The following is a 23448-nucleotide window of genomic DNA, read 5'->3' as shown; positions in this document are numbered from 1 at the left end:
AAGTAAGACATATTTAAAACATAATATCAAGAGAGAGAGATGGATACAGAAGGGGGGATTCAGAGAGAATGCGTTGTATATATAAGAATGAGAGAGAGGGAGAAAAAGGAGGGGTGAGACATCTGGAACATTCTCTTAACAAGACAGAGAGTGTTTTCTAACATTTATACACATTAAATATTACATATATGTATGTAATAAAATGTGTATTTCCATTACAGGGTTAGGTCTTAAATTTCATATAACGTGGTATTAAAAAGGTCTTAAAAAGTTTTACATTTAACTTGTTCAAGTCTGCAGAAACCCAGGACAAGGTACGCGATACAGTACGAGACCAAACGCAATTTCAGCACTTCTCCACACAGTAAACTAAGGCTGGACGATTTTCCAGATTTTATCGATTAATTCAAATTCATTGTTTTCCCACGATTTTATTTTTTAGAAATCGAGGAATCGCGATTTTGAATATTATATAATGTTATATTCTAACAATTACCAAATGTTAGAATTAGACACTTTGACAATATGCCGGTGATAACAGTAAAGAGAAACGAATGATCCAACCACATGTCGGCGCACGTGATTAACCGCTCACGTGTGACGCGCTCTGTGAAGGACCATTAATATAGCGCTAAGCGCCATTCATTCACACAGAATGCGCTTTTGTGTTGACAAAGATGCGACGCGGGCAGTGGAATAGGTAAAACATGCAAGAAGATGGGAGTGAACTTCTTTTAACTTGAGCTCAGTGTGCATTTTATATGTCCAGATATGTCCAGACGTGCAGTCTACCAATAACATTAGAGCTACAGCAGTAGGAACGCCCACAAGCGTCTTCACAGCACGGAGTCTAGCGACATACAGTGAAAAAGTCGCTGGCGGTGTGAACGGGGCTTAACAGTGTGTTCACACCAAATGCGAATTTAATTATTCGCGCGAGTAGATTACCAGACGCGAAGCGAATATGCGCATCGCGTCACTCGCTCTAGATTACTCGCGGGATGTTTTTCGTGTCACTCGCGCGAATAAACACAGTGCGATCAACCATGGTGGAGGTAACTACAGTCGCTGTTTTGTACCTGTTGTCAAAAAGTCCCAAATACAATGGAAAGCCAAACGCCGACGTATCTGGGTTCACAGCACCATCCAGAGGAGGATGAATAACGTTAGGATCCTGTATTAATGTGTGTGTTACATTTTACTACTGTATATATACACTGATATTAGTATTATTTTTATTATTGATAGCAGCATCTCTGTAGCCATGCTAATACAATACAACTACCACTACAACTGATTTTAATTGTTTTCTATGCTCCAGACTTATATAATAACAGACGGCTGCAATAATGCTCTCTTCTATTGTCTGATTTAACCAGACGTGCCTATAAGCTCTTCGCTGATTGACTTGCGCGAGAACGCGTCAGGCAAATTTTCCGCTCAAGTTGAAATTTTCAACTTAAAAAATTTAAATCGAGCTTTCCCCTTGCCTACTCTGGCTCGATTGCTATTCCTGAGGTAAATGCCTCCTCATTACCCTAAATAAATTAATTTTTTTTAAAGAAAAATCTGACCCGAGCCGGTCCCAATGAAATTAGACCAGAGTCAGACTCGACCCGACGGCATTTATTTTCTAACCCGACTGGACCCAAACATAAACGGCATTGACGTGTGCACAGCCTGCTGCCCCGCAGTCATTAAAGAAAAATCCTGGTGTCCTGCTGACTGATCCCGCTTCTCCCTTACTGCGATTTGTACTTGGTGTCTTGTACTTGGTGATGTCCATAATGACAACTGGTTGAAAACTGTTTTTTCAGTTTTCAGAGTAGTTTTTTTTAGCCACTCTGATCTCCTTTGTTAGTCTGTTCCTGGCCTGGTTATTCAAGATTTTATCCCGACTTCTGTAAGCATCCTCTTTGGCATGACGAAGCTGTTTGAGTTTCCCAGTAAACCACAGTTTATCATTATTGAATGATAAGAATGTCCTGGTGGGGATGCACATATCTTCACAGAAACTGATATATGACGTTACGGTCTCTGTGAACTTGTCCAGATCGGTGGCAGCATCTTGAATAACACTCCAGTCAGTGCAATCGAAGCAGGCTTGTAAATCCTGCTTTGCTTCATTAGTCCATCTCTTTACAGTCCTTATTACAGGTTTAGCTGATTTTAGTTTCTGCCTGTAGGTTGGTATGAGATTAACTAGACCATGATCAGAGAGCCTCAAAGCTGCCCGTGGGACAGAGTGATATTCATCCTTTGAAGTAGTAGTTCATCCAAACTAGTTCATCTGTAGTTCATCCGTTTTGTTAGGAAAGGATCAGAGATTCGCTAGATGAATACTTGGAAGTGCTGTTCCAGCGTGCCGGCATGCTTCCCTTGTTTCTGTCTGAGCACGCGTTTTAGTAGGACCGCTGCCCCTCCGACTAGAACATCCAACAAAGTGTCTCAATAATAAAAAAACTGAAAGATTTTGTGTGGTGTGTGTTGCCTTATGTCCAGTAGTTTGTCTCTGGTAAAACTGATAGTAAAAGAATGACTAAAATCAGAACAAACAAACAAAAACAGCAAAAGAATGGGAGAGCTCCACACCATGGCAGCCATATGTGGCGTTATCTTGCTCTGATATACTGCTACGCTTGCCAAAGAATATTACTGTAAAATTTAAAAACATTAAATATCATTTGGTTTATGGTTCAGTCAGTAGGAATCGTACAAATTAAAGCATCTTAAAACATCCGTGAAATATACACTATGGTTAAACAATATTGTTTCCTAGCAAGATGGAAGCTATTTGCCAAATTAGGCAAAATCGTTTACGCTGTAGTGAAACCAAATTTAACTTTCTGGCCATCATTTTAAAAAGGCAAATTTTTCTGCAAAAACAAGGAATCATGATGCCAAATTACCAGTACGTTTGGGAACCAAACCTGAAGGCCTCCAAAGCTAAAGATTTCATCTTTCAGCATGGTAATAACCCCAAACACAAAATGTAAGTCAGCAAACAAATAGCTTCAGAAGAAGAACATTTTGTAATGGAGTAAAAGCCCAGACCTAAATCCAATTTGGGAAGAAAAAAAGAAAATCTAAAATTTGATTGATCTGGAGCTCTTTTGTAAGGAAGAGTGGGGCAAATTTGACAGATTAAAATGTGCTAAGTACATAGACTCCTAATCAGTCTGCTGTATTAAATACAAATTAGTTGATTGATTGTGCATCACTTTTTGGTTAACTTGTTTGGTAACACTTGTTAATGTCTTTTCAAATTATTTTTTTTTACCTCACATAAGCCATTTGAATAAGAGTTTTTTCTTAGATTATTTTACCTGTCATTTTAACTGGACTGTGTAGTGTTTTTATAGCCACATTGTATGTGCTAGTTAAAAAAAAATTAAGCCACACGGATGTCAGTTCTGATTAATGGATTTATTCTTGCAAAACCAAGCTATCAAGAGGCTTCTTACATACAAATATTGATACTAAATGTTTTTAACTTGTAATTTTATTAATAATATAGCATAGAATTTCATTATTTTTTCATTTTCATTTATTTTTGGGATCTGTTAACTTGTTGTAACACACTGATATAATCTGATTCATGCACTCACAAAATCAGAGATCTTTGAAATCTGATCACAAGTTGGATGTGCACCATGGCCATTTTTTCTTTTACTGATTTGATTTGATTCTATTATCTTTATTTGGCATATCAGCCCATACTGATCCATCTGGATTCTGAGCACATACAACATTTCTTACTGTGTTTGTCACAATTATGTCATTATTGACATAGGAATTCAAAGGTTATTCAAAATGCAAGACATTTTTTTTTTATATTTATTTTATGTGAATAGGTATTAGAGTCTCTATCACTGATCAGAATTTCGTCCTTTTTTTGTGTGTTCCTCACAGGTGCCTGACTATCTGGACCACATCTTGCACCCTATGGATTTTTCCACCATGAGGAAACACATTAATGTACAAGGCTACAAGAATCTGGATGAATTTGAAGCTGACTTCAATCTCATTATTGAAAACTGCATGAAGTACAATGGCAAGGATACATTCTTCTACAGGGCAGCTGTTAGATTAAGAGACCAGGGTGGAGCTGTGCTAAGGAAAACTCGCCGAGATGTTCAGAAAATCGGCTTTGATTTTGAAACTGGTATGCACCTACTAGAACCACCAAAGATTGAGCCATCTGCACCTTTCTCCTGGGAAGATGGTAAATACACAAAAACTATACTGATCAGGGTACACAATCTGTAGTCCCAATGGTATTTCATGTCTTTTGCTTTGTATGATTTGTAAAAGGTAATTGCTTGTGGACATTAAGCAAACTACACTCAGTGCAACCCCTTTGATGGTATGAGATCACTGGATATGTTTACATGTAAAACAAAGTGTAAAATCACGCACACATTGTTCATTGTTCATGATTCAAGCATGTCTTTGTGTCTAAGGAATGGCGTTTCTTGTCAATTGTCACTATGAGATTTACTGGTCAGTTTAGTGCTTCCTTGAAAGAAGATATTTTGAAGATTGCTGGTAATCAAACAGTTGGTGGTTGCCATTGACTTCCATAGTATTGTTTTTTTCCTACTATGGAAGTCAATGGCAACCACCAACTGTTTAATTACCAGCAATCTTCAAAATATCTTATTTTATGTTCAACATAAGAAAGCAACTCATACAGGTTTGGAACGACATGAGGGTGAGTAAATGATGACAGAATTTTCATTTTTGGGTGAACTATCCCTTTAAGTCAGATCAGAATGATAAATTATTTTGTAGTTCCCATCCCTACATTTGAACAAATCAATCAAAAATGTTGGCCTTTTACTCTTTCAGTGGACCGCTTATTGGTTCCAGCCAATCGAGAACACATGTCATTGGAAGAGCAGCTCAGGGAGCTACTGGAAAAGTTGGATCTGACTACAGCAATGAAATCCAGCCCATCATGGAGCAGACGACTAAAGCTGCTTAAGAAAATCATTAGTGATGTGAGGATGGAGCTGAGTTTGAAGAAGGCACTTCCTGCTGTTGAATTGGAGAATGCTGCTGAAGAAGCCAACCACATCTTTCAAAAAGGTTTGTTTGAAAAATGTTGGTGTAAATGTTTTTTTTTTTAGATATTAACCTGTTGAACATCTGTCAAATCCTTGTGGGTAATACTCAAGTTCAAGTCCCATCTCAAGGTCATTTACTGATCCTATTCCTCTCCTCTCCTGTCGCTTCCTGCCTCTGAAAACACACACTAGCAACTTGATAGCATTATCCTGGCAACCACCCATAATACTGCTCACATTTTTCTGAGAAAATGTAAAAACGCTAGTTTGTTCTTTCTGAGAAAGTGTAAAAAAATCTACTTTATTGTCACTGAATTTAATCTGCCACACACTGTTTTTTGTACAATATTTGACAGTGTCTCCTTCCTTCATGGCAGGTGATAAATCAGTCCCACCTAAGCTTGAGCCATCTGTTTCTGTGCCGCCCATCAGTGCGGTAGGTCACTCTGAGCCACCCAAACTGAAACCCATTGAACCCAGTCCCAACAAAAACCGGCGCCACCAGGATGGCATTTCCCAGCCTCTCAATGGACACTCCCATCTGAAGTTAGAGGACAGCGATGTCAGTGTAGTAGCTACATCAACTTTGGCTGAGCCATCAAGCCCAGTAAACCGACGGACGTCTGTGCTTTTCCGCAAATCAAAAAGCACAAGCCCTCATAAGCCCATGAGAGATGGTGAAACTCCAAAGGGCAGTTCTCGGCTAGGCACAAATACATTCTTGTCAGTCGTCATACCACGACTTGAAACATTGCTTCACTCTAGGAAGAGACCACGGAGTGCCAGTAGAGAAAGTGTTGAGGACGAATCGCCCATCAAACGCCTGGACACAGGTAGAAACTGCAGGAAATCAATCAAAAAGGGCAAGATAGATACAGTATGATTTATATAAATGCACATAAATAATAAATGCATTTTTTAACAGGCCAAAGTGCTTTTAAGGCTTTTTAGAATCAGGTCACTAGAATGGCGTCATGGGAAAGTGTAATATCAGGTGATATCCAGTGTCAAAAAGTGGTCTTGCATGCACAGTAATACACATGTGCTGTGTGATTTGTCATGTGAACAACCAGTCTGTAATTAAAGTCTAACAAAGCTAAGTAGTTCAAGTAAGCACAGTAGTGGTTCTTTATTAGTTTCAATACTAGTTTCAATAGATTAAGTGGGACTAAAATCTCTCTCTTTCTCTTTTTCTTGTGTCTGTCAGGGTTGCCAAATGGTTTTGGTCTCAAGCCGGAGAAGGATTTGGATTCTAGCAGGCAGTTAGAGCCTCGTCACAGGTGCGCATCTGAATCCAGCATGTCCTCCAGCAGCAGGTGGGTAGTTGTCATGAAGTACTTTTGAGAGTATGAAATGTACTGTGGTGTGACATGCTATACTTCATCGAAAAAGATTTTCAACAATATTTTGTTTTCATTTCTCAATTGTCATATCGTCCTATCATCAGCCTGTGAGATAGCCGATACGCTATATTATCGTGCTAATTTATTTATTTGCTTACTTAGTTTCATTGCCGGAAAGTGAACCAACTTCAGCATAAGGCTAAAAGCAGCCTTATGTATTTAATATGAATGAATTTGTATTTAACATGATAAGAATTTAATAGAAACATTGTAAGTTACTAAGTATAATGATTACATTTCGTTTTTCAAAAAGCAGCTACAGAAAATTAGCAAAGTACATTTACATTAACAAAGAACATCTTCACTAACTTCAGTCTCGCTCGAGTATATGCACTTTAAAAAACACTCTTGTTATAATTAATGAATTAATTATTAATTAATTAATGTTTGCCTACAAAACCACCACTGGCTCTGCACCCCTTTACCTACATTCATTACTTCAGACTTATGTGCCCTCTAGAAGCTTGCATTCTGCAAGTGAACAGCGCTTTATTGTGCCATCCCAAAGAGGCACAAAATCACTTTCTCTGACTTTTAAATTAAATGTTCCCTCCTGGTGGAATGACCAACTCAGTCCGAGTCCTTAGCCATTTTCAAGAATCGCCTAAAAACACATCTCCTCCATCTTTATTTGACCCTCTAACTCTAGCACTTTCCATTCTAAATTTATTCTTTATAAAAAAAGAATAAAATTTTAGACCTTTTAGACTTGCACTCTATTTATTTACTAACTGTTTTTCTTAAAAAAAAATAAAAAAAACACTTCTCTAATCTTTTTGCATTCTATCTATTTGTTTTCTTTTTATTTATTATACAATCATAATTCTGACTTTCTGACTTATGAATTCTTCTGATTAACAAAAGCAAAAAAGGCCTCTAACACTAGCTTGCTCTATTCTTTTTCTATTCTATCTGTTTTCTTTTTATTTGTTATATGATTTAAAAAAAAACCTTGCTACGTGTACTGCATTAAGCTAACTGAGACTTGTTATAGCACTTGCATATCATTGCTCTTTTGTTGATTTTGATTGCTTCCATTGTCCTCATTTGTAAGTCGCTTTGGATAAAAGCGTCTGCTAAATGTCTAAATGTAAATGTATAATCAGTGAAGCTATCTACACTGTATGATGAATAAATCTCTTACCTCTTATTTACACTGCACAGGTCTGCGGCGCGTTACAGCTCTGACACAGCCACCCGGAGCTGATCCGCTCTAGTCAATGCTTGTGTTTATACCAGCCGCGCCGCATCTTGTCTCTGAAGTGTCCCAGAAGTGGCTCTCCGTGCTGCATCGCTAAAGATAGGCGCCTAGTCCATTTTTGATGAATAATTATAATAATCATCTTGCTATCGTCAAAGGCATCAGCAACAGGCGATATCTCTGACTATCGTCGATACATGATACCATCGTCTATCGGCACAACCGAAGACAAAGGAAATGGTGTCTAGAAAAGCTGCATGATTTGGGGGAAAATCTAATTGCACTTTTTTTTCAGATACAAATTGCGAATTGCAATTAAACAAAAATAAATAAATACAAGTTTGCTGTGTTTGTTTGTAGGGCTACACAATGTTGCCAAAATTTCTGATTATGTATCAATATGGCTGTAAAATTGAGTATTTAACCCTTTTACATCCTCACTAAGAAAACTGCATTGGATTTTTAACCCTTTTACATCCTCACTAAGAAAACTGCATTGGATTTAGCACTTAATTCATCCTTTGAGAATCAAAGGCACTCAGCTGATTTATCTGTCAAGTGCTTGAGAAATCAAAATGCACATCCCTGTAACCCTACACCATTCTGCAGGGTGATTTTTGTCAATCTCCCACACCACACCATCATGTTTTCTTGTCTGTCTTTAGTAGTACTGCAGTTAATCTACCGAAGTGTGGGAAGGGGAAGCCAGCCCTCATCCGGAGGAACACAGTGGAGGACAAGAATGAGATTATTGCTTGCATCGAGAGTAGAAACTTCGCCAAGGCTGCTAGAATAGCTGCTGGTAGGTGTCCACATCTATATTATATACATATATTATAGCCAACAGCTATCACTCTGCAGCTCTCATCTGGTTGCCCACTGAAGCTAAGCAGGGTTGAGCCTGGTCAGTACCTGGATGGGAGGAGACCTCCTGGGGAAAACTAGGAAGAGGTGCTAGTTAGGCCAGCAGGGGGTGCTCACACTGTGGTCTGTGTGGGTCCTAGCGCCCCAGTATAGTGACGGGGACACTATACTGTCAAAAAGCACTGTCATTCGGATAAAACGTTAAACCGAGGTCCTGACTCTCTGTTGTCATTAAAAATCCCAGGATGTCTTTGGAAAGAGTAGAGGTGTGATCTCGGCATCCTGGCCAAATTTACCCATTGCCCTCTGACCATCATGGCTTCCTAATCATCCCCATATAATGATTGGCTTCATCACGCCATGGCTCCTCTCCACCAGTAAGTTGGTGTGTGGTGAGCGTTCTGGTGCACTATGGCTGCCGTCGCATCATCCAGGTGGATGCTGCACAATGGTGGTCTAGTTAGGCCAGCAGGGGGTGCTCACACTGTGGTCTGTGTGGGTCCTAGCGCCCCAGTATAGTGACGGGGACACTATACTGTCAAAAAGCACTGTCATTCGGATAAAACGTTAAACCGAGGTCCTGACTCTCTGTTGTCATTAAAAATCCCAGGATGTCTTTGGAAAGAGTAGAGGTGTGATCTCGGCATCCTGGCCAAATTTACCCATTGCCCTCTGACCATCATGGCTTCCTAATCATCCCCATATAATGATTGGCTTCATCACGCCATGGCTCCTCTCCACCAGTAAGTTGGTGTGTGGTGAGCGTTCTGGTGCACTATGGCTGCCGTCGCATCATCCAGGTGGATGCTGCACAATGGTGGTGGATGAGGAGATCCCCCCTAACAATGTAAAGCGCTTTGAGTGCTTAGAAGAGCACTATATAAATGTAATGAATTATTATTATATAATTATTATTATTATACACTTTTACCTGAACTGTAATTTGATCCTAGTTTGACAGTCAGTCAAATGACAGTGGATAGGATATTTTTTAAGAAAGCATTGCTGCTCTGCATTTCAATGTAAACAAATGAGGCTATGCTAAGTTCAATATTATATGTTTTTTTTAATAGACTGAAGTAAATTACATTTTGTCTGAACTTTTAAAAAACACATTATTTTAGTAGCCTAGTGGTTTTGTAAATCACTGAAATGTATTTATTTTGCTTCAGAATGACCAAAGAATCATGATTTTTATATATATATAAAAGCATATATGTTAGCCTATATATTTGTTATATTTTACTTAACCTGTTAGCAATGTCTTAATTAGTTAGTGTATGTTTAAATAAATCTCATGAAAATTAGTTATGAAAGCCATTGTGTAAATGGTTATATTTCAACAATGAAGGAGTAGAAACATAATTTTATAATTAGATTTATAAGTTAATGTAAAAATAGCACCTTAGGTGCAATTTCCATGTTTGCGTACACTTTTTAATTTGAGAGTTGATTATTATATCTAAAAATAAATAGCAATTGAATAGTTCGGGCTCTGTTGTTAATTGTAGCCTTTAATAATGTAGTAATGTGCAAGTAATCGGGCTCCCTGTAGTTTACAGCATTCGCTGTAGATTATTTTTTAATCCTTAGGAAAATTGTCATTATAATTGAATTCATTTAATTGAATTCAAGACAGAGCCACAGTTTGTGCAGTAAACCACTATTTAATAAAAAAAGGGGGAAAAAAGCAATTTTATGTTTAGTTTTCCTGTACTGAAAACGCACTGAACTGTGACTAAAACCGAGTTTTACAGAACCGTAATTCTTTTTTATCGTTTCACCCCTATTGTCCACTATATAAAAATCTGATTTCAGTGCAGATAATTTCTATTGAATACATTTCTTTATTCAGAATTTCTATTTATTGAAATTTTATTATTATTATTTGCTATATCAATATAGAAATATATATTATATGTCTGCATCATCATAACATGGTTGTTGATATTCCTACTTTTATAGAAGTTGGCAACAGCAGTATTTGGATGCCTGCTAGTGCTGCTACAGTTCTGGAACCTCTCAAACTAGTTTGGGCTAAATGTAGTGGATACCCCTCCTACCCTGCCCTGGTGAGTCTGAGTATGCATGTGTAGAAACCAGCTATTTCTACCTCTTTCTTTCCTTTATTTCCATTCTCATCCATGTAATGGAGTGAATTGTTTTTTGCTGTCATACGAATTCGTACGTAATTTTATTCACATTGGGAGAAATCACATGGAAATCATTGAAGCTGATATGGTCATGGCTCACATCGTGTGAGCATCGCATCGTGGAATTTACAGGCTGAGCCGAGCACCTCATGAGCTCCCGATCATTTTTAAACATGTTTAAAAAATTCAGGTATTCGGCCCGATTTTGACCAGTGTATAAGCTCTCCAATATTACAGAGTCAAATCAAATACATCCACATGATTTACGCTTTATCTATGTATATTATTATAGCTCAGTGGCTACTAGGCGATATCTTGTGCATACACCGACACACACACACACAAATCTCTCTAGTTGTTTTTGTTGAAAGGAATCTCTATGCTGTTCTCTGCTGAATGTGCTTCACTGAAGGGGCTTCTGAAATGAGTGAGGGTGCTCTAGCCTTAAAGCACATCTATTTTAACAATTATTTTGTGCCATTCATTGCTATTGCGCAAAGAGTTCTCCCTAATCACTAAAAAGCTGTCACTCATCAGTTCATCACGATCTCAAGTTCCGTTATAGTCAATGTAGCTCTACACTGCACAATGAATCTCTTCTTACATTGCGTCTACACTTTGTAATAATGAGATGGTTCACGAGTGTGCATAATTCAACACTGGACAAAGCTCCAGCTTTGTGAGAGGTGAGTGGATTCTAACATAATCTAACATAATTGCTTCTGATTTGTCACTGCGTTCAAGAAATTAACAAATATGTAAGTGATTGCTCACCGCTGCAAAAACACATTGTAAAGCAAAACTTTTGACACTCCAGAGCGAAGACACAAATAGGCACTGGATTGTTTGCCAAATCTGTAATATTATTATTATTATTACAGCTTCAACTGAGGGTGCTCTCTTGGCTGTCGTTTGAACACCCCCGTAGAACAGGGCTTGTCTCTGCAATTCATCAAATAATTTGCACACTCTTTTTCTTTTTCTATCCGAAGCTACGTATGTAGCAGCAACATATATCTGTGTTTAAGGCGAAAGCTCGTGCGATTGCTGCCGGCTCGTAGTGCAGTCCACCTCCTGAGTGTTCGCACTCGCACTGTGTACACCTGGCCTTAAAGTCTGCAGTGTCTCTAATTATCTATATTCTCTGTGTAGCATCTATCTGAACTCTTTCACTCTCTCTCATCTTATTCCTATCAATGCTGCAAGATTGCGGCTTATTTTTTATTTCTTCTATCTATTGATATTCATCAAACCCATCTACAGAAAACTGATTTTTAAAACCAACATTAAATGTGTCAGATTGTTTGATTCATTCTTTTCAATACTATAAAAAAGTCAAAGTTTTGATGTGACAGACAATAGCAAAGATGTATCTTCTTTCGTGTATAGCATTAATTTAGCACTAAAAAGCCTTTGCACAAGTGAGAGTATACACTATTTTTACTGAAGCACTAATAACCAAGCAATCAGGGATGGAGACTTAAATACTGCAGTATTGTTCCATAAGCTTTAGTGAGTTTTTGTACTGTTCTACTCATTTGAAATATCTCTGAGTCTCTCTCAACACACACACACACACAGTGTCGGTGTGTATCAACTGTAAGCACAACCTAATTCACATCAATATAACATCTATTTATAAGTCACTGTTTACATACAACAGAGATTATTTCACACTTTTTCTCCATGTAATTTGCTTTTCTTATCAGATTTTATCAGATGGTTTCTGTTCAACTGTTTGGTTAAGAATTTTTCCTTCCCATTTAGAATTTAAATAAAACAACCAGACTTCATTGCATGTGGGCCTATTAGGGGCATTTCTCCTTGTTGGGCAGCTGTCATATAATCCAGGTTTAGAAAAATACTACTTATGATTATATGCCCTCTTAGGTGGATTCTGTTAATTCAGTGTATTTACTTTATTATTATATATTATTATTATATATATTTTTTAGAATGTATGATTATATAGCCTTAGAAACAGTATCTAAACCTTTTAAAACACAACTGTAGGTGGATCTTTATATTTTTAAAGTTATCATTTATCAGTCAGTGTGCATGATGTAATTTTTGTCACAAGCACAATCCACTATTGTCCATGCACAACCTCTGCATGCAGCCTGATTTTTCTGTCTCCACAGAAAACTATGCATGTATGAGTGATTTAAACACTCAAACAGAAGGGTCAACAAGGTAGTGTGCATGTGCCGAACATGTCCATCCACACTCGCAGTCAGTAGACTATATTTTGAAAGGCCTGCATGCTCAACTGTGGATATGGAATCTTAAAAATAAAGGTTGTTTATTTGCATCTTATGTTTCCACAAAGAACCTTTAACAGCCTTTAACTTTGAAAAGTTTATTTGGGGAACCCAGAATGGTTCTTATAGTCTGTGAAAGCCTCATTTTTTAAACCTTTTTCTTTGAGAGTGTATGCCTGGGCCTTTGGATGTAGTCTCAAACAAAACTCAATATCTTTCTAGAATTCCCTAATCTTGCAAACATTAGCAAATGTCACAACTTTGTTTTCAAATGGACTGATAAAAAACACCTGTGTGCCAGAAGTTGTGTGGAGTCAGCCAGTCAGATTAAATCTTACTAGATCAGAAATCAAATGTGCACTATTAGAATTATAAAATAAAAAAATAATTGATCTCCAGAGCAATACATCACATAGATCAGTGATGTCCAGTCCTGCTCCTGGAGGGCCACTGTCCTGCAGCATTTAGCTCCAACCCCAATTAAACACAGTAGCTAATCAAGGTCTTACTAGGCATACTAGAAACTTCTAGGCAGGTGTATTGAGGTAAGTTGGAGCTAAACTTTGAAGGACAGTGGCCCTCCAGGACCAAGTGTGGACACCCCTGACCAGGGGCGATTCCAGGATTTTCATTTTAGGGGGTCTCAGCCCCCAATGAGGTTATAAAATATATATATATATATATTCAAATGAAAATAGCAACATCATTTTATAAAGTATATGCATTCATATGTGCTTTATTTTCACTGGAGGAAATCTGTGGTGTGATGAGGGGTGAACGCAGCGAAAACTTAGGCTACAGTAGACAGGGAACCGATTGCTCCCCCATGATATTTTGTAAACTGTATTTATGACAAAGAACTGCACAGATGCAGCTATTATAACAATCTATCGATAAACACACACCTTGTAGCAATGCCCATGCCCCTGACATAGACTATATATTTAATAACAAGTGAAAATAATTTTAAATAGTGTATATCGTAATTAATATTTATAAACAATGACAGTAATTTTACTGTTTTCAGGATTGTCCTAATTTTCTGTAACATGTTTTTGTTTTATTAAAGATCGTAGACCCTCACATGCCACGAGTGGGGTGCCAGCACAATGGAGTCTCTATCCCAATGCCCCCGCTGGATGTTCTACGGTTCGGAGAACAGATGCAGTACAAGTCTGAAGAGAAACTTTACCTCATTCTTTTCTTCGACAACAAACGTAGCTGGTGAGATTTACAAGCTAATTATTGGTGTTTGTCAAGTCAAACATCACATGTCAACATCATAAATAAGTAAATAAATAAATAAAAAGGAGCTATAGATTGCTAAATGCAAGCAGACGAAACAGCAGACGAGCTGAATGAGACGCAGATTCACTCTCTGACAGCAGGTGGCACTTAAGAAAAGCAGTGATACAGTGTTTCCTTGGTTACCGCTGTAAACAAAGCAGAACTGCACTTATGAATACTACTTTAATATGCATTGTTCAGAGGCAAGATGAAAAGAAAATACCACGTAAAATTTTCTAAAGATAGTCAGTTTCCCTCAGAGATACATTCATATAAACTCCTACTCCAGTTGTATCGCAATTTATTTGGCATCTCAACCGATTTGTGTCGTCACACATTTGAATCGATTTTTGTACCGAAATCCGACCCACCATGAAAATCTTACCCCCTCGCGTGCTCGCGCCTCACACATAAATGCACAGCACAGCGACTTTAAATTGCATTTTGCATTTCGTCTGGCTTTTCTTGGATTTTTTACTGAATATTTTTCGATGTTCCACACAGCAAGCACCAAGGAGTCTACATGGACGCGTTCAAACAAATAAAATAAAATTATTACCAAATTCTTATTACAGCTGTGACAGTTGATAAAAAAGGATGTAAAAAAACTTTTAATTTTATTTTTTATTATATATATACACACACACACACACACACAGTTGTAATCAAAATGATTCAACCGCCAGAGAGTGCATACTTTACAAATACAAGCTTTTCTGAAGATCCAGTACTTTGTAAAAAAAAATTGCATCTATAACAGATTACTGGCATATTAAAAGTGATAGTCAATATATAATGTAATATTTTTGAGTTATAATAACACAGCTATGTCATAATTATTCAACCCCTGTTCAACATTGCTGTTTTTTAGTCACTTATTTGTATGGTGGGGAACAAAATTGTCTTAAAACACAATTAACCCTTTAGAAACTCTATTAGAAAAGAGAATTAGCTTGGGCTGTTACACACTTACATTTAGCCCATGCATGTCCTCAAGTTTGAGTAGCTAATATGACAAAGTCAACAGAGCTCTCACAAAAGCTATAGAGAAGAAATCATTTTATTACTTTAGAAAGTCTGAAGATCTCCAAGACATTAAAACAGGGTTCCTACGGGGTTTGTAAAAGTAAAAGTATGGAATTTGATTTAAGTTCTTTCCAGGTTTGGGAAAGTATGGAAAAAGAAAGCAGAGTATGGAAAAGTATTTGTGTTTCCAGACTTTTGCCCCTATTTCGTTATTTTTTATAATAGAAAATTCAGAATTTATTGAAAATAAGTTTATTGTACAAGAAGTCAAAGTAAAAATACGACTGAATGAATTATAAGCATTTTGGGTTTCTTCTTACAATATTCTTAGCACAGTATTACATAGCCTCAAAGACCTTTGCAAAAATATAAAATATACAGACTTTTATGTGCGCACGAGAAACCATTAAACTTAGCATATAGACAATGCACACTGAGCCACCTATTGTGCCATTACGCAGTGTGGTTTCTTGGCCTCCACAAACTTCACGAGTTCACGCTTACATATAATTAGCTGCAGCATGGTAATGCATATTTGGCGTGCTGTCCGGGGAAGGGCTCCGAGCTCTGGAATGGCCCGAACCTAGAGTACCCCCCACCCGTGGCATAAGTGTAGTATGAACTCAAAGTGAGGGATGCTGATAAACCGTCAATGGATAGAGGTAAGTCAGCTGTATTTATACCATGGTGTTGATTAACTTAAGTGCGCTCCACCCTGTTAATTAGGCTTAGTATCTGACGCATTCCTCCAGAACCTTGTTAATAAAACATAATTTCACGAGTTCACGCTTATATATAATTAGCTGAAGTATGGTAATGCATATTAGGCGTGCTGTCCGGGGAAGGGCTCCGAGCTCGGGAATGGCCCGAACCTAGAGTACCCCCCAAAAGCAATTGAGCAAAGGACAGCCACCAGACTAAGGACCCCCCCCCAAATAAGCACTGAGATCTGGCAAGGGCTGATGTTTGAGAAGTAGCCTGGTTGGCAGGCCGGAAGAGCCTACGTACTCTGGTGGGAGCGACTTATGCGTTGGAAGGGTAGGCCCTACCGGCTGCTGGTATTGGACTACGTGGTATAGGGCGCCCGGTCGGGAGGGCTCGAGCCGATGCTCAACGGGAGCAGCTCACAGCGTTGGAACGGGTGAGCCCTACCGGCCGAAGGGGGAGGAGCAGTGCGATTGTATAGCCCTACCAGGAGGGCCCGAGTTGCCTCGACTAGAACAGCTCACGGTGTCGGCGTACTGGCTGACAAGCCCCTGCTGATCAATGGGCAGAGGGCAAATGGCTGACCGAGAGGGCCCATGAAGCTTCCGACTGGAGACTGGAGCAAGGAGGACTCTCACGACATCTGATGGGAGATCAAGACTCACGGTGTCAGATGGAAAAGTCTCTCTTGCGGGCGGCAAGTATAGAAGCCCAACCGGGAGTACTCTCGCCGACATCTGAAGGGAGATCAAGACTCACTGCATCAGACGGGTAAGTCTCGCCAGGCGGGGAGAGAGAAAAGGAAAACCCAACTGGGAGGGCTCTCGCAGCATCCGATGGGGGATCAAGACTCAGGACATCAAACGGGTAAGCCTCGCCAGGCGGGGGGAAAAGACGTGAGGTTAGCTGAGAGGGCTCGGACAGCGTTCAGCAGGAGGTTGAGACTCATGGTGTCGGACGGCTAAGCCTAGCCAACCGTCGAAAACGGAAAGGTAAAGGTGTGTAGCTGGGAGACTCTCGCCAGCATCCGATGGGAACTCAATACTCATAGCATCAGACGGGTAAGCCTCGCCAACCGTAGAATGAAAAAAGATAAGGTTGTCTGGCCGGGAGGCTCTTGCCGACATCCGACGGGAGCTCAATACTCACAGCATCGGACGGGTAAGCCTCACCGACCGTAGAAAATGGAAAAGGTAAGAATGTCTGGCCGGGAGGCTCTCGCTGACATCCGACGGGAGCTCAATATGCACGGCATCGGACGGGTAAGCCTCGCCGAACGTAAGACGGAAAGTTAAAGCTGTGTGGCCAGGAGGCTCTCGCCGGCATCCGACGGGAGATCAAGACTCAAGGAATCATATGGGTAAGCCTCGCCGACCGTAGGATGGAAAAGGTAAGGTTGTCTGGCTGGGATGCTCTCGCAGGCATCTGACGGGAGATCAATACTCACGGCATCGGACAGGTAAATCTCGCCAGTAGTTGAAAAAACACATTCACTTAACTGGGAAGGCTCTCGCAGCATCTAACGGGAGTTCAATACTCGCGGCATCGGACGGGTAAGCTTCGCCGGTAGTCGGACGTAAAGGCCAAGACTTGCTTGACCGGAAGGGCTCTTGCAGCATTCAACGGGAGTTCAATACTCACGGTATCGGACGGGTAAGCATCACCGGTAGTTGAAGGAACACATATTCACTCGACCGGGAAGGCTCTTGCAGCATCTGACGGGAGTTCAATAATCATGGCATCGGACGGGTAAGCTTCGCCGGTAGTCTGACGGAAAGGCAAGGTTTGCTCGACCGGGAGGCTCTCGCAACATCTGATGGGAATTCAATACTCATGGCATTAGATGGGTGAGCCTCGCCGGTAGTCGACAGAGAAACATATTTGCTCCACCGGGAGCGCTCTTGCAGCATCTGTAAGGGAATTCAATGCTCAGAACAATTGCTGAGTTGTCTAAAAGGGTAGATGTTATAAGGATTTCTTTGCATAATTGTTTGATGAATCCAATAAACTGCTTCTGATAACATGTCAGAAAATCTTGGTGCTGCTTTGCATCTGAAAGTTAAGTGCACGACAAAATAGTTGTGCCAACGTACCCCAAATAAGTACAGTAGCTTTAAAAGCTGAGGTGATGTCGACTTTTGCCAGCCAAGTGCTAAGACCCGTGATTTTATGATATTGATTGCATGATCAATGTCCTTCTATTGAGAGGGAATTCGTCAAGAGGAATCAAGGTGTTTATGCTTGAAAACAGGGAGTTATGTGGAGCTGACAGATTGATTAGAAGGCATTTCTTACCCCAGGATTTTCCTAGTAGCCACTCCAATGGGCTAATGCGAAACTGAGAAGGCGGGGCATCGAAAGGACTGATCATGAACCCTCATTTAATTTCCCCCTATGGGGGAAAAGCTGAACAGATTATTTCAGTGAAATGGCTGAACATAATGGAAAAACTCAGAAAAATGGTTTTTGATTTCCACATTCAAGGATTTACGATTGCTGTAGCATTTCTGTCGTAAAGAAATGGCCAAATATTCAAGATTAAGTGGACATTTGAATTAAATGTTGTTTAGCCATACGAGGATTAGATCGCACAGTGACATGTAGAAATGATTGTCCGGCCATTGGTGCCCTTTGTAGGCTTTTGATATAATGTGTATGTACATTATGTTGTTTATAATACATTGTTAAGTTTTGTTCAACAGAACCATATTGTTACGTGCTTTTGATACTTTTTTTGAACCAATTATTATGGCCTCATTGCTATTATGTATGTATTTCAGGTAATTTTTAAAGGCTATTGTTTAATTAGACCTATTTTTCTACCATAAATTATAATTATCAGGTTAATCACCAGAATAATCAACCGATAACTCTGTTACCCAATTAATCATTAGTGACGGCCTTAGATGATAGGTCTATGTCCGCACCTGCCAGGGTCTGTGCTCGAATGTCGTGAGTCACTGGAGGTGGCCCCAAGACAACAGCATTTGGTGGGACGGGCAGTGATGTTACTATAAAAGAGAATATTGTGATTTTAAATGAAGTAGAGAGCTGTGAGGGAGAGGAGCAGGGGCCGCAATTGTTGGGGGAGGCAGCCTCACGCTTAACATCAGCCTCTCTGGCTTGAGGTGTGAAACTGAGAGAAGCGTAAGAGAAAAAATGGAGGAAAAGAAAGAGATGTGTTGTCTGTGTTGCGAGCGGAGGCAGCCTCATGCTATGGGAGCTGGAGGCCACTGAAAAGGAAAAAGGGGTTATTAGTAGCAGGAGGAAAAGACGTGAGAGATGTGTGGGCCTGTGTTGCAAGCAGAGGCAGCCTCGCGCTTGCTTCACCTGCTGTAGCTGTAGGCCCCGGGAAGGGAGTATTTAAGTCAGTTCAAATACTGAGAACCTTGAGAGTCCTGGATGTCTTTGAAAAGGAAAAGGTTAAAAGTAGTAGTGGGAAAGACTGAGATGTAAGGGCTTGTGTTGCAAGCGGAGGCAGCCTCACACTTGCTTCAGCTGCTTTAGCTGTAGGCAGTGGGAAAGGGGAGTGATTTGTGACATTTGAGGGAAATGCTGAAATGCCCGAGTATCCTGCAGTGTTGCTGATTTAGCAATTTGTTGTTAGATTTAGCAATTTCTCAGACTACCCTAGCAACTGGTTTTCCAAAGCACATAGTAACGAATTTACCTATTTAATAATGTATTTGGCAACTTTTAGCATCTTTAAAAAGTTATTAAATGTTAAAAAGATGCATTTTCCTCTTAACCACCCAAAGAAGAAAGTATTGAAAAGCTAGCCTAGTGGCAAGTCGGCTAGAGACTTAGAGAGAGGTGCCTAGCAATACTCGCGTCACATGTGAATTAGGTTGCTAGTTGCACTTGTTCAATAATAATAGTTTCTTTTATGATAAACCTAGTTGTTAGTTTGTGCCTGTAATCGTTAATCATTTAGGTACATAGTTGAACTTATTTTCTCGAAAATCAATCTTTTTCATCCATTTATCTGAGTGAAATGTGTAGTTTAATATACAGGTAAAAATGCTAGCGAAAATTAATTCTGAAAATCGGAGTAATTTCTTTGTGTATTCTACGCAGTTTGCATCATGGTTACAAAATTACATCAACATCCTTCGTTTATCAACTTTTAGCAACAAAACGACCTGCCGTTTAGCGACTTTACCTAAAAATTAATTTGCAACACGGCCTGTGACGCTAGCGGAGGCGGCCTCGCGCTAGTGTCTTCTACAAGAGCTGGATGCCCAGCTGCATATGACGCTGCAGCCGGTAGAGCCGCGGTAAAAGGTTAAGCCGAAGCTGGAAGCGAGTGAGATCTGGGGCACGGCCCAGGCTCGTTGAAAGCCTGCCGCTGCGACCCAGTGCTTAAGGAGAGCCGGGTCTTGTGCGGGGCGATGGTGGTGTTGAGCGAGGCGAGTTCGGGGCCTTGCGCACTTTGCTCGAAATATTGGCCGCTCTGCTGGAGTAGATTTAGGAGTGACTGATTGCTGGGAGACGAATAACTTGGATCGTACAGATCCTTTGTTTACCCATCGCGAGAACGGTGCGTCAGAATTAATCAGCGTTTGCCTCGGACTTAAATACGGTCGACTTTCCGATTGGAGGAATTGTAGGCACAGCCGAAAGATAAGAGGATGCCAGGGAAAAAGTTGGAAGTGATGCCGGCGGAGGCAAGGTTAAGCCTCAGTGTTGTGGAGAGCGTGTGGCTGGTCGAGCAGAAAGCAGCGGCCGCAATGAAGCCTGGAGCTTGGCGGCGGTGTCTGGCAGAGAAGGAGCGATCCTGGGGCCGGCTGATTGGCCGGAAGACCGAAAAATCCCCAGTATAAGTCTCGTCATTTGGATGGGAGAAGTTGAGTCTGAGATACAATGGCAAAAGGTGCAAACCGAATGCTGATAAACCGTCAATGGATAGAGGTAAGTCAGCTGTATTTATACCATAGTGTTGATTAACTTGAGTGCGCTCCACCTGTGTTAATTAGGCTAAGTATCTAACTCGCTCCTCCTGAACCTTGTTAATAAAACATCATTATGCATTAAAGAGACCTAAGGCCTTGAAATATGGCATACTGCCCTAATAAAAGTCAAATTTTAAACACTTTTTTAACAGTACTCGCCTTTTTTTTTTTAATAAACCCTTGAACTTGGCAAATATTATGCCATTAGCCCATTTCGTGTCATGGTTTCTGTGCTGCCACAGAGGATGTGTATTGGACATTAGGGCTTGATATTAGTGGTTATTAGAAAAGCCAAATTTTGAGCAAATAGATCTGTTAATTCATGTGCATCCATGCTTTTGTTTTATTAATAGTAAGATGGCAGTGATGCACAAAGGAAATAGGTTATATAAAACTAGAAATTGTAATTTGTAAGCATGCAAAAATTCCCATGCGCATGTGAATAGTTTCTCGAGGGCACAAAAATGTTTCTTGTGTGCAGGTAAAAATCTGCATTTTTTATTTATTAGTTTTTATTTTATGGATGTTGTCTGTATGTTGAGTCTGGAAAAGTATGGAATTTTTAAATGGAAAATGTGTAGGAACCCTGTTAAAGTTCCTAAAGACACAGCTGGCAGCCTTATTCCTTAGCTTAAAATGTGTTGTACCAGAAAACCTTTGAGGCTGTTGAAGAAAAAGCACAATACCATAAAATGTTTGATCAGAACAACGGAGGAAAAACCTGCATTGTACAGCCAAAGACTTTCAAGATTACCCAATGAAAGGTGGAAAAACATTTCAATGCAGTGTATAAGAACACTAAACAAGCATGGCTTTCATGTTGGGGCATTTTGCCAAATGCCACTCTTGACCAAGAAGAACATAAAAAGCTGACTTGAATATGCTAAAATTAATTTGGATAGACCTGTGGAGCTCTGGAAGAATGTTTTATGGAGTGATGTGACCAAACTGGAACATTTTGGACCCATGGATCAGCAGAATGTCTGGTGCAAAAAAAGGCAAAACTTATAAGCAGAAGAACGGCGTGGCCGGCGGGCGTGCGGCAACCACATGTGACGACCCCGGGCTGGACTCCGCTTCATCCATGGTGAAAGCCGATCTAGCGATCCACAGCGCGAAGTTGAAGTATTTCCTCAGCGACCAGCACGGATCAGCTCTAGGCATGACGAAGCGGATATTGTCCTCTTTTGGAAGGCCAAACAAAGTAGTTTCGCTTTCACAACTAAACACACAGAATCTCCACAACATGGCACCGGCGGCAACAACAATACTACAGCAAGAATAAAAGTTACGCCTTCTTTCTTTGCGTGAACATTTGGGCGGTGTTATGCAAATCTTCCCACACAGTGACGTAGACATGTGGGGGCGTGTTTCAACGAGCCGTTTTAGGAGGGCGTGGACAAGTCTTAACTTTTATAAAGAATATCACTCCAAAGAGAGGAAAAATTTAAATCGCATCATATGACCCTTTTAATGTAAATGAATGAATGAACGAAAAAAAGAATACAAATAAGTACATACACACATGAGTAAATATATAAAAATAAATCAAATTTAAAAAAGCTTTTTTTAGATAATTTATCAATTGTCACTGCTATAACAAGAATTTGGTAATAGTTTTATTTTATTTGTTTGATGTAATGACACATGCCACTTAAAAAGTGTTACATTGCAAAAATGTATTTGCCTCGTTATATAGCGTGTTATTTGCGTATATGTGAATGCATATGTGAGAAACAAATGTGATTAACCATTATTATTTTTTTATGACATTCATATGCAAGTTCAATGGGCAGAGTATAGTGTTTACTCAAATCACGGCGTGAACTAATAAGAAATGACAACAGCAAATACGACCTGGATCTTCATGCAGCAGGATAGTCAATGCAATGTGAATTTAACAGCTTTATTTTGCCAACTGGCAGCTTTATTCTTAACCCTGTGGAAATCTCGACAGTTCACGGTTTGCATCAAGTCAAGTCAAGTCAAGACACCTTTATTTATATAGCGCTTTTAACAATACAGATTGTGTCAAAGCAACTGTACAGCATTAATTAGGAAAATAGTGTGTCAATAATGCAAAATGACAATAGTAAACACTCAATTGTGCAGAGGACTCAACTGGTTCCTGTGGTCGTCTAGGAGACAAGGTCTTCACTGGGGATCTGTCTCTGGGGCTCCTCTAGTTGTCCAGATCTCCTCTGACATTCAGGGCTGTACAGGTCCTCTCTAGGTGCTAATCCACCATCTGAGCTGGATATGTACTGGATCCGGGTGACTGCAGTGACCATCTGATCTGGAGACAGACTGGATCTGGTGGCTACGGTGACCTCAGAACAGAGCATGTGAGCGAAGCGGAGCGGTGTGACCCGCTCCGTTCTGTAAAGAACAAATTTGCGTGCATTAGCCTATATTAGATTATACATTACTGCTGCCTATATCTAGCCTACATTTTGTAGGACTACCTATTGGTTCGGGTCAGTTTTTAAAAAAATAATATTTTAATAGGCCTAAGTGGTGTAGGCTA

General features: G+C 39.9%; 1 protein-coding gene across 3 annotated transcripts in view; it reads left to right on the top strand.

Moving 5' to 3' along the window:
• Positions 1 to 23448, top strand: part of LOC107563621 (bromodomain-containing protein 1-like) — a 47069-nt gene that overhangs the window by 17829 nt on the left and 5792 nt on the right. The window contains exons 6-12 of one of the 3 annotated variants that reach the window (XM_016248528.1): positions 3913 to 4225; positions 4852 to 5091; positions 5447 to 5902; positions 6277 to 6385; positions 8342 to 8475; positions 10503 to 10609; positions 14021 to 14175. In XM_016248528.1, coding sequence (XP_016104014.1) covers positions 3913 to 4225; positions 4852 to 5091; positions 5447 to 5902; positions 6277 to 6385; positions 8342 to 8475; positions 10503 to 10609; positions 14021 to 14175 — 1514 coding nt within the window. Of the gene's footprint in view, positions 1 to 3912; positions 4226 to 4851; positions 5092 to 5446; positions 5903 to 6276; positions 6386 to 7636; positions 7936 to 8338; positions 8476 to 10502; positions 10610 to 14020; positions 14176 to 23448 lie in introns of those variants that run through there. The other 2 variants (XM_016248527.1, XM_016248529.1) reach the window with 2 other exon arrangements.

This window comes from Sinocyclocheilus grahami, unplaced genomic scaffold, assembly GCF_001515645.1.
Source record: "Sinocyclocheilus grahami isolate Dianchi unplaced genomic scaffold, SAMN03320097.WGS_v1.1 scaffold882.1, whole genome shotgun sequence".
Taxonomy (NCBI): Eukaryota; Metazoa; Chordata; class Actinopteri; order Cypriniformes; family Cyprinidae; genus Sinocyclocheilus; species Sinocyclocheilus grahami.
The sequence above is the reverse complement of the archived record's forward strand: the minus strand, read 5'-3'. Positions and strand labels throughout refer to the sequence as shown.